The following is a 16,740-nucleotide window of genomic DNA, read 5'->3' as shown; positions in this document are numbered from 1 at the left end:
CAATCAATGAAACTAGAAATTTTAAAAATTTAATGTTGCTGTCAAGTCAGTTCTGACTCATAGCAACCCTATAGGACAGAGTAGAACTGTCACAGAGGGTTTCCAGTGTGGATTCAAACTGCCCACCTTTTTGGGAGCAGCCTGAACTCTTAACCGCTGCGCCACCAAGGCTCCATGTAAATAATAATACCGCATTATTTAAAGTAATTTGAAAGTGACAAATGCATCTGATTTACTCTCATGAACAAAGTGAGTTTGAAAAAAAATGATATATGTAGGGAAATATGGATAAATTGGCTTGGCCAAAGAGTTGTGTGGAAAATTAAAGAGAAAAGAGATGAGACTGAGTATATAAGAACCAGATTTGGCTAGTTGATAGAAAACCTTATATTTTAGGTTAAGTTTCTGTGGGTTTTGTATTTAAACCCATAGACAAAAACAGGCCATTTCTTGCCCTTTCTGAGAGGATTATGTGGTGAAGGATGACCATTCCTGGTAATATTATAAAAGTTGGACCTGTTTCAGGAGGAATTCAAAATAAAATATCTAGTTTTGAGTATTTGTATTAATCGTCTATTAATGTATCACAATTTTAACAAATGCTTAGAGGTATAAACAACATACATTTTTTATCTCACATTTTCTGAAGATCAGGTGTCTGAAGATGACCTAGCTAGGTCCTCTGCTTCATGGTCTCCAAGGACTATAATCAGGTGTCAGTCAGGGATGTTGTCTCATCTAAGGAATGACTGGGAAAAGAAAAGATCCCCTTCCAAGATCTTTTCCAAAAATAATGCTCTTTCTGGCTATCAGACTGATAACCTAAGTTTCTTGCTGGCTGTTGGTCAGAGATGGCCATTAGTTCCTTGGCATGTGGATGTTCTCAAAATGACCACTTGCTTCCTCAAAGTCAACAAGGAAGAGAGTCTTCTTGCAAGACAAGTAATATAATCCAATATAACAAATTACCAAAAGTGACATCCTGTCACTCTTTCGCTGTATTCTTTTGGTTAGAAGAAAGTCACAGGTCCCTCCCGTAGTCAAGGTGAGGAGCTACACAAGATGAGAATACCAGGAGGATGTTGTCAAGGGACCAGTTGTCTGCCACAAATACATTCAACTCATTTGACCAAATATAGCGAGCCCACCCACAATATACCAAGCTCTATGCAAAAACTGGACAGTGTGTTATAGTAACAAGACTGGGGAGGAGAGCCAGAGCTAAGATAGTTGATGTGATAGTGGATGAAGAAAAATGGATCGAAAATTATTCAGTGAGAGAACAATTAGTAGAATGTGATGTCCAGGTAGAAATTGTGTGCTGAGATGAATAAAAAGAGAACCACAAAAAACAATGTAGGGGACTTTTCCCATTTACAAACCAGGGAAGGAAAATGAAATATTTTTATTGTACGTATTTTCAGGTAATCATAATTTGAAATATTATTCTTTTAGTGTATACATAGGTTTACATGTTTATCCGGTTATTTTATCAGTGTATCGTATGGATAAATATGCCAAAAAGAATGGCCTTCTATTTTTGTGGCTCATATCATTGCATATGTGCACGCACACACACACACATTTAATTTTGAGACATAGACATTAATTACTGCTGTAAGATGAAAACAACATTGTCAAGTTCAAATAAGAGAAAAATAAATTAATACAGTTCTTTTTTTAGCCTGTCTTATCATTGATTGTAAATTAATTGTTAACCTTCTTTGAACAAAATGGAAGTTATTAAAAATTAATGCCAAGTCTCCTTGTGTAAACACTTTAACCTCTCTCTCTGGGCTAGAGGCAGGCTTGGGCCATGAGGTTAATGCATTTTCACTGTACCACTGAATTAAAGGGTGTGCTTGAATAGTCAAGCTCCCCAGTAGTGTTTGAAAGAAGCAATTAAAGGTGGGTGCTGGATGATCTCAAACAAACTTTGAGCCCGCTGACAGGCTTCTGAGTCATCTCGCTGAGACACAAGCAGCCAACTACGCAAGGAGAAAAGTAGGTGATGGTGTGTGCCAGCACATTAATCTCTTTTTAAAGCACTTGGTTAAGGATAAAAGGACACGGATGGAGACGATGTGAAAGACTCATGACCCACAAAAGACGTTATTTAAAGTTTAAGGAATAAAAACGAATGTGGTGATGATGATGGTGATAGAAGAGTGAGTTTTAGTCATGATATTTAGGCTTTTGATAAACTCCAAAATGAAAATGTTGTTCTTTTTTGCTGGAAGATGGCTGTATTTAAAGGGAGATAAAAATGTGCTTTACAGTATTTCACTTGTACAGTCAAGAGAGGATTTCTGTAGGTCATATTCCTTTCTGTCTCACCATTCCTTTTTTGGTACCGAAAAATATGATGAATGCTGTGTCCTCATAGTCCAGCTAATTGGTAACTGAATCTGTATCTTTTGAAGAGGAGAATATTCCAACACTCATTAAAGTATACCTACCACGGCTAACGTCAGACTTGTGCCTCCACACAATGACAAGGAGATGCAGTTAAGAAACATTACCTACATACTCTTAGCATTCGCGCGTAATAGCAAGTGCTACGTTTTTGTTCAACAGCTATAATAAAATGCAAATTCTTTTCCTCTGCCACAGACCGTATTCAAATGAATATCCCATTAGAATCCAACCTCAGCTCATTATATTTAGTTTGTGAGTGATGCTTCTTAAATGCAAAGATTTTTAATGACTGTAATGCGCGCACAGCCACATTTGAAAGGGTGGCTCTTTCTACAATGCCTATCCTCCTCATTCCTCTGTACAATAGGAGACGATTGTACAGAGATAATATGGTAAAGAATGACATGCCAGAGCAATTTGAAAGCTAAGTTAAAATATATAATGGCATTTCAAATCAATTAAAATGGTGCAGCAGCAGTAGCATCCATGCACCAATGATTTACCTGAGAATCAACTGTAGAAGGTGGAGTCCTCAATACACTTATGTTTTGAACCCAGCAGATATAATATACCATGACCTCCTGTATTTCATCAAGAATTAGACTCATGTTCATCACAAAATTTTAATCCTACATCTTGGGAATGGAAACCCCGGTGGCGTAGTGGTTAAGTGCTACGGCTGCTAACCAAAGGGTCGGCAGTTCGAATCCGCCAGGCGCTCCTTGGAAATTCTATGGGGCAGTTCTTCTCTGTCCTATAGGGTCGCTATGAGTCGGAATCGACTCAACGGCACTGGGTTTGTTTTTGTTTTTTTTTATCTTGGGAATGGTGATATTTCATTTGTTCATCAGTGTTTCTTCCTTGTCTCACTTTTTCTTCAACCCCCAAGCCAATGCAAAAGTGTGTTGTTTGCACTGTCAGCATGAAGCTTAACCCCAGTGAGGACTTTTGGGTTATATCTGAAATCCATCTTGGATTTTTGTCACGGTGTGCTCACTGAATCTTCTGCCTTTTTCATTTGTGGAAGAGAAATCTTTATTATGTTATGAACTATATCATTCTAAAAGTCTTTTTTTCCATTCTTCACTGCATAACAAATATATATTTAAGTGATTAATGAAATGGCAATGTTTAAGTATGTCTAAAAAAAAGTCATAGATTATCTCTGTGGCCCCTTTCAGCTGTAAATTTTAGTGATTCAGTAAACAAGTTTTGTTTGGCTTGTAATGATACAATTTGTTTCATTCACTCATATGGCTGCAGGTTCACCTTGGAAACCATAAGGGGCCGTTCTACTCAGTCCTATAAGATTGCTATGAATAGGGATCAACTCAACGGCAATGGGTTTGAATCTCTTTAAAGGGGATATATTTAACTTTTTTTTTTTTTTTTCCCAGCTTTTCCTCCTATCTTTCAAAAGAAATGTAGGGTTGGCCACCTATTATCTCATTGCTTATTCTTCCTGGCTACCTTTTACCCATTGAAATCTAGTGTAGTTGAGACAGAAAGCACAGCTTTACATTGCTGTTTCTCTATGTTTATGGGATGCAGAAAAAATCCTGTCCTAAATTGTCCATATCTGCTCTGACACAGTGAAGCCCCACTGTAAAATGGAGTTAAGAGATGAGTATTACCATGGAGGCAAGAGAGAGATAGAGGGGAGAGAGATGGTGTTTACTAGACAAATATCTTGTTGCAGAAATAAAAATAAAAAAACCTTTGAATCTCTGTTATAAATACAGTAGCATTATGAGAGTTTATTTTAATATTTCCTGTGTACCTATGATTGACTGTAATGAAAAGTTTGGACAGCCAAATGATATATCACATTTTAAGAAATTAAATATTGCTTGGTAGAGATCAAGTAATTATTCCACAAAATGATTAATTCTGTCCCTTCTGTGCACTGTAGATTTCTGATACTGGCACATATACTTGCGTGGCTACAAGTTCAAGTGGGGAGACCTCTTGGAGTGCTGTGCTGGATGTGACAGGTGAGTTCTTTGTGAATTATCTGAACAGCAGAAATCCTGAGCCCATTTATCGAATAGGTCATTATCAAATAACAAGTTAAGGAGAGATTGGGATTTTAAATTCATTGCGTGTAAAAACTAAAGTCTCATGCCACTTTTGAATTCCTGTGCCACTTGGCATATAGCATTGCGTGTGTGCAATTTGATAAATGTATCCTTGATAACCTTGTTATTTTATTGTCTTTGTCTAAAGTGCAAGAAATTCTAGTGATTATGTGTGGAAGTCAACATTTATTAACATGTGAGAAAGTAAATTTTCACTTATGTGTTTCTAATTCAGAATGAAGATAAATTGCTCTCTGTCTAGATCGACTCTTTCAGTAGACTGTTTATCCTTTTTGTAAGCAGCATTGTCAGCTTATGCAATCAGGAACGAAATTAATTATTTTTTTTTTTTTCTGTTTGTCCTTTATAGAATCTGGAGCAACAATCAGTAAAAGTTATGATTTAAACGACTTGCCAGGACCACCATCCAAACCACAGGTCACTGATGTTACTAAGAACAGCGTCACCTTGTCCTGGCAACCAGGTACCCCTGGAACCTTTCCAGCAAGTGCATATGTCATTGAGGCATTCAGGTATGGGACAGTTCCTTTCTCCTCCATTGGGCTTTTGCTTTAACTCCTAAATTCTAAAATCTCAGAGGAGCTCTCCTGTTTTATTTCATAGACAAGTTCAGTCAATGTGTTTTAAGAATTAATCTTTTATATCTGACTTTATTCAAGAATAGATCTTGCTGTTTTCTTCATTTATAACTTAAATATCCACACCTACATTTGTACAAATCTATCTCATGATATAATCACTTAGCTCCTTTCCTTACTGTGACCATTGTAGGGGTTTAGGATGAAAATTTTGACATTAGAACTAGGCAGAAAATTTAATTAGGCACAGGCATTGTTTAAGTTATGCAAAGTTTATTGAGGCATGGGACGCTGGAATCTTTGTTCGTAATAATTAGAGCAGAACTTTAAATAATTCCTTTTTTTTTTTTTAATTCTGTATGTTTGAATACATCTGTTGGGTATGCGTGAGAGAAAATTAAAAAGCCACAATTAAGAAATTGATTTCATGTGTTTCTGGTTGTTGTAAGGAAAAGATGTTTACACATGTTATTTGAAGTTGTGTGTTGTCAACATCATTGTAAAGCAGTCTTCTGCAGATTGGGTAAAATATGAATGGATAAAATGAGAAAATACAGCTTTTGATTTGGTTTCAGTATGCTTCTACCTGACATTTTAAAGATGAGATGATAACCACTGTCCTTCTTCACAAACATTAGGACAATGATCGCTTTCATTTCAGGCTTCCTTAATCTGTACTTAAGGCGATGACAGATAGATAGTTTTCAGGTTTCGAGATGGTATTTTTCTATCATTTTCATGCTTTGATGCTGAAGGACTCCTGAAAAATAAACAGACAGCTATGAAAATCACATTTTCTCCTTATTTTGAGCAAAAGTAGCATCTGACCTTAAATGAAGTACTCGAAAGTGGCACACACACAGAGTGGTATTTTACCATTCTGAGATGGGAAAGCACAATACTGTGTAATGTACGGTTTTATTAAAAATGTGACCAAGGGAAAATATTCATTACATGCTTCCTCTCTTCTTTTACAGATATGTAGTTTTAGAAGGCTCTATTATAATATTGCATGTGGAATTGATGCAAAAGAAAACACACCCTGTAACAGGAAAATGTGTTGGCATAATTTACTCTGTAGTCCATTTATTCTTTCTACAGGTTAATTCTTTTCAAGGTATATATATACATATCTATATATATACATTTTACGAGGACCATATTTATTGTATAAACTTGATGTTGTGATCTTGGCCTCTCTTCCTTTTACAGGTATTCATTTAGTGGGCTGCTGGGTATTAGCAAAGGCTGTCACATCTCCTGGGCTGAGTTTAATTTTGTTGTGCATGGCACTTTCGTTAGGCTCGGCTTTGTTGTTGAATAAACCGAAATCATCCCAAATGTTTCATTTATTGCGCTGAGCACTTCAAGTGTTGTGTGTGTGTGTGCGCGTTTAATTTTCAGCCATTAACCTTTGTCATTAATACCCAACTCCATTTTTGATACCTTTACGACTGTTCTTTAAATGAAATTTCTATTCTGCTTTCAGCCAATCAGTGAGCAATAGTTGGCAGACGGTGGCAAATCATGTAAAGACCACCCTCTACACTGTCAGAGGACTGCGGCCCAATACAATCTACTTATTCATGGTCAGAGCTATCAACCCCCAAGGTCTCAGTGACCCCAGCCCCATGTCAGATCCTGTGCGCACACAAGGTAATTTCGGTAGCTGTAAACATGACTGATTCTGAAATTAGGAATTAGGAATTATTCTTTAAGATCTTTAAGAATAAGAGGATTGCCTAAGGAAAGGTAATGGGTCTGAGTTTCTTTTTATAATTATTCACTAGACTTTCTCTTATAAAGAGAGGAAGTTTGCTGTTTGCTTTGGTGAGGTGTGGCCTCTTTGTGGAGTTTCAGGAACTTGTTTAGAAAAAATAAACAAAACTAACTGGGTCCATTTATAAAGCAAGAATGAATCGACTAAGTTATGTCTTCACCGTATCTCAAAGGGAAAATTTTTTTCTCCTTTCTGAAATTAATTCGGCAGTAGCAAAGTGGTCTTTAATAGCTAAAATGCCCAGATAGTGGTATCTAAATTATTCCCATTGTTCAGGAATTTTGTTCTTATAGTTCAGTGGTTCTCAAAGCATGGCTCCTGGTCAAGCGGCATCTGTATCACCTGGACCCATGTTGGAAATGCAGATTCTCAGGCCCCAACTCAGCTGCCCTGGGATGAGTCCAGCGGTTGTTTTAACTTTCCTTCCACGTGATGCTGATGAAGTTTGATAACCACTGTTACAGTGCATTATATTAAATCATAGGTCTAAAGGAGGCAATTTATTTCTGAAAGCAGTGCATCACTTTTTTCCTGAGACGTGCAATTCTTTTAACTAATTAACAAACACCAAAAATATTACAATTTAAGATCAAAATGCAGATTTCCTCATCTCGAATACCCTGTCTCTTCCAGCTGAAAAGGTACAAGAGTCTAGGGGTTAATGTACTATGCTACATTAAAGTTTTCTTTCTTATTAGGAGGCGAAGGGAATTAATAAAATAGAAATGGCGGCTTTATTATTGTTTCAGCCCACTTCCCACAGGGTTCTTGAGAAAGGGTTAATTATTTCTTATTTGTAAAAGGCTTTGAGCAAGATATAATTCAAAGTAGTACTTTTATGCTATGCAAAACACCATACAGCCATAAAATACTATTATAATTACAATGTAGTTCAGTGATAGTAACTAGCATGCTATTATAACAGAGAAGGGTGCCTTAAAGGAATCTAGTGAAATAAAGTCGCCACGTGACTTTGTAACATTGCTGACATGATGACAGTCAAGGGAGGAGGGAATGCCACTTTGCTATTGTTCTCTAAGCAGTAATGTGATTAATTTTCCATGATGATAAAGAGCCTGTAGGTAAAGAACCTGTCTAAGGAGAAAGAAAAAGCACAACAAGGAATCTGAAGACTTGAAACTGGTTATATTTTATCTTACCTGTATCCAATTGCTTTTAGTGTTTCTGAATTTGAGTAAATTAAATTATTAAACTTGGAATGGAAGAAGGATACAATTTTAAGTCAAGAAATTACAGTAGCTGGGTCACTTCTACCTGTGTGGATAGAAATAGTCTGTTTTTGTGTGTAGCTGCAATGCAAGGTGGGGAGATAACAGAATGGGAAGACTTCTGGCATGATTAAACATAGCAGACGTTCATGATCATTCAATAACTATGCCAGTCACTAAATCTTGACTCATAAAATAACTTCTCAGTGGAAAGGTCAAAAAAGATTAATGAAAAGTTGTTTGTGATCTGGCTTGTTCCAGTCGAGAGACTATATAGAGCACAAGAGTTATGTTCTCTTAGCAGATATTTAATAGGACAACTCACGTTTTGTGTCTGAACGTCAGCAGCATTTTTTGACACCATATTGTCAGCAGTTTCGTATTCTGCAAAGCACTTCTTTTCAAAGAGCACTTTTCTGTGTGAGCTTTTGTTTTCCAAAGGTATTAAGCACACACACACACAAAAAAAAAGCTGGAAATCTCTTTTTATTCAGTAAGAAAGCAAATACTTGTACTTTCATTTACCATCAACATTTTTTTCTGCTAAGTCAAGTAAAAATTAGTTCTGCTGTTTATTATTTTTGCTAAAGATAAAAAAAAGTGGTACTGAAGAAAAATCACCAAATTATTTATGTCCCAATTTAAGTTTGTACATGTAATTGAAGTTATGGCTGAGTTACGTACTTAAAAATACTTGTACAAGAGTGTTGCATTGTGGCCTGAGAAAAGAAGAGAAAACAAGATTAGGAAAATAAATCATTTTAAATTGGACTCCCTCCCTAAAATAAAGTAGTCAGAGAAAAAAACAACTTAACACTGAAGTGAGCCAATTAGGGAAGCTGATTTGAGTATGTGTGAAATTCTATGTTTATTAATAATTTGGTAGACTTGGATGTCCATAACTTACCATTTTTTTCTGAATGGGTACGTTGAATATAAACCATTGCACAGAGTGATAGGGTAGTATTTAACCGAATGGTGAATAGGAGCATAGCAAGGTAAGGCTGACCTCCCCATTTTTTTCCCTTCTCCATCCGTTCCCCATTGCCCAAAAGCAGCTTCATTACCCTGTGTCAGGTATGGGAGTACTGCTCAGAATTTATTACTTTAGCACATTTTATTATTATTTTAAATGTTTCAATAAAATGTACTTTTCTGAAGTTGAAAGACTCTTTTCCTTCACTCCCTCACTCTGTTTAGCTTTAATGACATGATTAGCTCCCCCAGGGCTCCCCTGATTTCTTTCCCCACTATGCTCCCAGACTGAAACAGGTCCAGGAGCAAGAAAACATATGTACTAGTCAGACAAGGGACTGGACAAATTCCTGAACAGCAGATTTCAAATATATCCCCATTTCCTACTTGGGAAAATTCTTCAATAAGGGGAAATGCCAGCATCTATTAAAAAAAATTATAATAATAAGAGGAGCCCTGGTGGGGTAGTGGTTAAGCACTTGACTGCTAACTGAAGAGTCGGTGGTTCAAACCTGCCAGCTGCTCCACAGGAGAAGGATGTGGCAGTGTGCTTCTTTAAAGATTCACAGCCTCCGAAATCCTACGGGGGCAGTTCTACTCTGTCCTATAGGGTCATTGTGAGTCAAAATTGACCTGACAGCAACTTTTTTTTGTATAAGAAAATAATCTCTTTAGAGAAGTTTTACAGCACATACTTTATCCTTTATTAAGGAAATAATGCCTGTTTTCAGATCTTTCACAGCAATTTGTGTGTGTGTGAATAGAAGTGAGAGGTTATACTCTTTTGTGAATATATTTTTCAGTGAAGATAAATATCATCTTTCAAATTATATCCTAGCATTATACACACATACACTATATATATATATACACACACATATATATATTAAGTAAAATGATCCTTAAATGTGTTTATCACAAAGTTTTTTTTTCCCCTGTAATTATTTCTAATGGTATAATACTGGCTTATGTAAAATAAATTAGAATTTTGTTATGAATTTTTAAAAATTGGAATGCTATCTCCCTGCAGATATCAGCCCACCAGCACAAGGAGTGGACCATAGACAAGTACAGAAAGAGTTAGGAGATGTTAGCGTCCGTCTTCATACTCCGGTTGTATTGACGCCCACCACGGTTCAAGTCACTTGGACGGTAAGTTTTCAAAGGCTATGTAGATAATAGTTTCTTCTATTTTTTAAGAAAAATATCCCCCCCAAAAAATTAAAAAATAAAAACTCTTACCATTTTAAATCACTATGTAATCAATGACAAGAAAAATATTCAATAGAGTAAGAGACCATGATATAAGCATGACATGTTCTGCTTTCTGAATTTTTAATAGCCTTATTAAGATATGATTAACATATCATAGATAAAATTGCACAATTCTGTTTTTTTTTTTACTGTATTTATATAGTTCTGCAACCGTCACCATAATCTCTATTTAGAACATTTTCATCACCCTAAAATGAAACCTCATGCCCATTAGCAATCAGTCTCCATTTCCCGTACCCTTGCCTTGTACAGCCACTGATCTACTCTGTCTCTATAGATTTGCCTATTCTGGACCTTTCACATAACTGGAATACAATGTGGAATCTTTTGTGTGTGACTTCTGTTACTCAGCATAATGTTCCTGAAGTCTTTCCACATTGGAGTCTATCCCAGTGGTCATTAAAGCTTTGGTCCTTCTAAATACGGAATTATTTGTGTAAGACTCAAAGTCATTGTATTTTATGACAAAATAGTATTCCGTTGTATGGCTACATCACATTCTGTTTATCCGTTCATTAATTAATGCACATTGGGTTGTTTCTACTTTTTGGCTATAATTAACAGTCATGTACACGTTTCTATATGGAGATGTGTTTTCATTTCTCTTGGGTCTGTATCTAGGACCGTGTGGTAATTCTTTAACATTTTGGGGAACTGCCACAATGTTTTTCAAAGAGAATGTACCATTTTACATTCCCACCAGAAATGTTCAAAGGTTCCATCTTACCCACATCCTCACAGACACTTGTTATTGCTTGTCTTTTTGATTATAGCCATTCTAGTGGGTGTGAAGCGATATCTCATTTTGGCTTTGATTGGCATTTTGTTAATGGCTGGTAGTATTGTGCATCTTCTTATGTGCTTATTGTTCATTTGAGTATCTTCTTTAGAGAAATGTCTACTCACATTTTTTGCCCATTTTAAAATTCAGTTATCTGTCTTATTATTGAGCTGTAAGAATTCTTTATATATTCTGGATACAATTTCCTTATTGGATATATGCTTTGAAAATATGTTCTCCTAGTCCATGGGTTGTTTTTCTACTTTTCTGATTGTGTCCTTTGAAACACAAACATTTTTAATGAAGTTAACTTCTGATTTTAAATCAACTACCATTATGTCTTTTAAGTACACTGAAATCTTATAGAGCAGCAGCAAAACTTGTATATAATTTTGATAATTATTTTCACATGTAGTTGAATTAGATAGATTTAAGAAATAAAGTGGCATTTTACTATATACTACAAATACTCAAGTGCCATGCATTATTAAATATGTTAGCCTGACCACTGTTATTTCAAAATGCAAAATGTTTTTGTTCAGACACTGGCCACTGAGGTAAAAACAATATATAGCAATTATTTTCTGCTTTGAGTTTTCTGTTGATAACCATGTGCTTTCGTTAATGGAAGCATGCTGAGTCACTGAGTACATCTGAATTTTTAGTAGGTGCTAAGAATTTTTATTTTTCTTGCCTCACCCCACAAGCCTACCTTTATAGATCTGAGGGACATGTGGTGTCCCACAAATTATACTCCCAGTGTCTCCCCAGAGTCCACAGGGACATATGTTTCAAACTGTTATGCAGGCACCCTCCTAAAAGCTGTATGTACTGTCAGTAGGAAAGAAGTTCCCCAATAAACCTTAGGAGTGGGAAGTGTTGGTGGGCAACTGTTAATCCCAATGGTCGTGAAAGGGTTGCTCCTTCTAACTATGGGAATTTTTTGTGTAAGACATTGTGTTTTATGAAGTTAATTACTTTAAAAGTCAGTGAGTTTAAAAGAGTCAATCAAATTACATGAAAATTCCATGTCAGTAGACTGAGAGTTCTTCCTAGAGGGGGACTTTGTCGTATTCAACTCTATATCCCAAGATGCTTGTCACTACTAATTTTAATAGCTATCTCCTTCCTGTGCTGTGACTTCTGAAACTCCACATTTTTCCTTTCTTTTTTCAGAGCAGCAGAATGTCTATTGTGAAATCCCTTTTTAATAACTATCTTTTGAAGGATCAAATCATTCATTTTCTTACTTTCTGGTTTTTATTTAGCTTCAAAAATAAGAAAGGTTTCAATTATATCCCAGAATATTGTTTCTCAGGAGTTTGTAGTTACACATGTGATAATGTGTGTATTTGAGAGAAATAAATATGTAGAACACCATCTGTCTGTTTGCCGTACTGTGGTGGCTGGCATGTTGCTGTGATGTTGGAAGCTATGCCACTGGTATTAAAAATACCAGTGAAGTCACCCATGGGGAACAGGTTTCAACAGAGCTTCCAGACTAAGACAAACTGGAAAGAAGGACCAGGAAATCTAGTTAAAGATTACCCAAGGAAAACCTGATGGATAGCAGCAGAACATTGATATAGTGTTGGAAAAATGAGCACCTCAGGTGGAAGGCACTTAAAACACAACTGAGGAAGAGCTGACTCCTCAAGATAGAGTCAACCTTAATCATGTGTATGGAGTAGAGAATTCAGGACTTTATTTGCTGACACGGCACGACTCAAAATGAGAAGAAACAGCTGTGAGCATCCATTAATAATTGGAATTTGGAATATACGAAGTATGAGTCTAGGAAAATTGGAAGTAGTCAAAAATTAAATGGAACACTTGAAGATCAATATCCTAGGCATTAGTGAGCTGCATGTCAGAAAATCCTATGGTTTACTATGCTAGGAATGACAAATCAAAGAGAAATGGTGTTGCATTTATAGTCAGTAAGAACATTTCAAGATCTATCCTAAAGCACAAGGCTGTCAGTGATAGGATAATATCCATACGCCTACAAGGAAGACCAGTAAATATGACTGTTATTCAAATTTGCACACCAACCACTAATGCCAAAGATGAAGAAATTGAAGATTTTTACCAACTTCTTCAATCTGAAATTGATCAAACCTGCAATCAAAATGTATTGATAATTACTGGAGATTGCAATGTGAAAGTTGAAAACAAAGAAGAAGAATCAGTAGTTGTAAAATACGGTCTTGGTGATAGGAATGATGTGGGAGATTGCATGAAATACTTCTGTAAGACCAATGACTTATTCATCAAAAATACATTTTTCAACAACGTGACGACTATACATATGAACTTCACTCGATGGAAACACAGGACTCAGATTGACTACATCTTTGGAAAGAGACAATAGAAAAACTTAATATCATCAGTCAGAACAAGGCCAGGGGCCAACTGCAGTTCAGATTACCAATTACTCAAATCCAAGTTCAAGTTGAAACTGAAGAAAATTAAAACAAGTCCACGAGAGCCAAAGTATGACCTTGGATATATCATGCTTGAATTTAGAGACCATCTGAAGAATAGATTTGACACACTGAACACTAATGCCTGAAGGCCAGAAGAGTTGTGGGATGGCATCGAGGACATTATACATGAAGAAAGCAAAAAATCATTAAAGAGAAAGGAAAGATTGACCAAAATTGGTGTCAGAAGAGACTCTGAAACTTGCTGTTGAACATAGAGGAGCTAAAGCGAATGGAAGAAAGGATAATTTAAAAGAGATGAACAGAAGGTTTTAAAGAGTGGCTTGAGAACACAAAGTAAAATATTAGGATAAAATGTGCAAAGACCTGGAATTAGAAAACCAACAGTAAAGAACAGGCTCAGCATTTCTGAAGCTGAAAGAACTGAAGAAAAAAATTCAAGCCTCACATTGAAATATTGATTCTATGGGCAAAAAATTAAATGGTGCAGGAATTATCAAAAGAAGGTGGAAGGAATACACAGAGTCACTGTACCAAAAAAAATTAGTTGACATTCAACCATTTCAGTAGGTAGCATATGACCAAGAACTGGTGATACTGAAGGAAGAGGTCCAAGCTGTACTGAAAGCATTTGTGAAAAATAAGCCTCCGGGAATTGATGGAATATCAATTAATATGCTTCAACAAACATGCAACACTAGAAGTTCTCACTTGTCTATTTCAAAAAATTTGGAAGACAGTTACTTGGCCAACTGACTGGAAGAGATCCATATCCATGCCCATTCCAAAGAAAGGTAATCCAATAGAATGCAGAAATTATTGAACAATGTCATTAATATCACATGTAAGTAAAATTTTACTGAAGATAATTCAAAAGCAGCTGCAGCAGTACATCAAAGGCAACTGCCAGAAATTCAAGATAGATTTACAAAAGGACTTGGAATGTGGAACATTGCTGTTGTCAGATGGATCTTGACTAAAAGTAGAGAATACCAGAATGATGCTTGCCTGTGTTTTACTGACTGCGGGAAGGCATTCGACTGTGTGGATCATCACAAATAATGGATAACATTGCAAAGGGAACTCCAGAACACTTAATTATACTCATGTGGAATCTTTATATAGACCAAGAGGGTAATGTGTGATTTAAAATCAGAAATGGTATGCACCAGAGTTGTTTCCTTTCACCATACTTATTCAGTCTGTATGCTGAGCAAATAATCCGAGAAGCTGGACTATATGAAGAAGAAGTGGCATCAGGATTGGAGGAAGACTGATTAACAACCTGCAATATCCAGATAACACAACCTTGCTTGCTGAAAGTGAAGAGGACTTGAAGCACTTACTGATGAAGATCATAGATTACAGCTTTCAGTATGGATTACACCTTAACATAAAAAAAACAAAAATCCTCACAGTTGGACCAATAAGCAACCACATGGTGAATGGATAAAATTTTTAAGTCTTCAAGGATTTCTTTATTACTTGAATCCACAATCAACGCCCATGGAATCAGCAGTCAAGAAATCAAATGGCGTACTGCACTGGACACATCTGCTGCAAAAGACCTCTTTAAAGTGTTAAAAAGCAAAAATGTCACTTTGATACTAAGGTGCACCTGACCCAAGCCATGGTCTTCTCAGTTGCTTCATATGCATGTGAAAACTGGGCAATGGAAAAGGAAGACCAAAAAAGAATTGACACGTTTGAATTACAGTGTTTTCAAAGAATATTTAATATAACACACTGCCAGAAGAACAAACAAATCTCCTTAGGAGTGAGGATGACAAGACTTCATCTCACGTTCTTTGGACATGTTGTCAGGAGAGACCAGTCCTTGGAGAAGAAAATCATGTTTGGTATTATAGAAAATCAGTGAAAAATAGGAAGACCCTCAGTGAGATTGATTGCCACAGTGACTGTAGCAATGGGCTCAAAAACACCTACTTTTGTAAGGATGGCACAGGACCAAACAGCATTTTGTTCTGTTATACATAAAGTTTCTATGAGTTGGAACTGATTCAATGGCACCTAACAATAATAAATTTTTTGGAAATAAGTCAGAGTGGGGGTTGGGTAGGGTGCCAAAGAAAGTGTAACTAAATATTTTATTTTCATGTAACATCTTTAACTAGTAAAATTTATGCATTTAAAATCATCACATTATTAATATTGGAGGGGGGAGAAAGAAATGTATTTCCCATTTCTTGTGTTTAGATTTCAACAGGTGAGATTGTTTACCTAAGTTTGGCAGATTTCAGTTACCAAATACACAATATGATGTTTGTACTGGAAAGACCATCCACATGCCCCCTAAAGTTAATCTTGAGGCAATGAAGGTAGAAGTAAGAGACTACTTTCGAAAAACTACTAGTCTCTTAATGAGGGTAGGCAAACATGATAAGAATATGGCTGTTCTACAAAGGAAAATAGCAATAAATCCCCTGCTGAAAAATGATTATTCTTAGAGGTTTTTTTTTTTTTTTTCTCCTTTTTGTTTCAAGGACAAAAAGAATAACAGACTCTTTGCCCTTAAGCATCACAGCCACTGGAATTGAAGAGTGCTTTTGGGAAGTAGAATTTCAGAGCTCAGCTAAAACCAGATAGGTCACTAAGCAGCCTAAGCTCACTGAAGAAAATTCATGTTGAATTTGTAGTTTAGTTTTTTTTTTTTTTTAATTGAAAAGTGAGATGTTAAGCATCTCATTTAAAAATTTAATGAAAACTTTGTTTGAGGTCCATGTGTAGTTTTTTTTTTTTTTTTTTCTTAGTACAGCCCTTCAAAGACCACAGTCTGGAAAACCCTATCAATACAGTTCTACATTGCCACACATGACTTAATAGCAACTGTTTTGTTTTTTTCTAAAAAATACTTTAAAATTGTGTCTCTCTGAAGTTTACACAGTGCTTTCGTTTACAAGAGCTCATTTCTTCGTTTCTGTGTCCTTAAAATAGAGGTATTGTTTGAGAAATTGAGTAAACTGAGGCTCAGAAACTATAAGAGTCTGAACTATAATTCAAATTAAGACTTTATGGCTGGAAGCTTGAAGCCCTTTTCATCATTTCGCCTTTTTGTTATGAGAGGTCTTATTCACCTGTCAGAAAAATACCTGTTTTAAAAAAGTCCTATAATGCTGTGGATGTGTAGCCTAACTTTC

The 16,740-nt window shown here is 36.0% G+C and overlaps 1 protein-coding gene across 4 annotated transcripts in view; it reads left to right on the top strand.

Annotated features, from left to right (window-relative positions):
- Positions 1-16,740, top strand: part of ROBO2 (roundabout guidance receptor 2) — a 649,189-nt gene that overhangs the window by 545,663 nt on the left and 86,786 nt on the right. For all 4 annotated transcript variants that reach the window (XM_064273095.1, XM_064273093.1, XM_023548157.2 and 1 more), the window contains 4 exons: positions 4,331-4,412; positions 4,867-5,029; positions 6,585-6,751; positions 10,110-10,231. In XM_064273095.1, the coding sequence (XP_064129165.1) occupies positions 4,331-4,412; positions 4,867-5,029; positions 6,585-6,751; positions 10,110-10,231 (534 nt within the window). The remainder of the gene's footprint in view (positions 1-4,330; positions 4,413-4,866; positions 5,030-6,584; positions 6,752-10,109; positions 10,232-16,740) is intronic.

The sequence above is a fragment of the Loxodonta africana genome, chromosome 20, assembly GCF_030014295.1.
Source record: "Loxodonta africana isolate mLoxAfr1 chromosome 20, mLoxAfr1.hap2, whole genome shotgun sequence".
In the NCBI taxonomy this organism is placed as follows: Eukaryota; Metazoa; Chordata; class Mammalia; order Proboscidea; family Elephantidae; genus Loxodonta; species Loxodonta africana.
The sequence above is the reverse complement of the archived record's forward strand: the minus strand, read 5'-3'. Positions and strand labels throughout refer to the sequence as shown.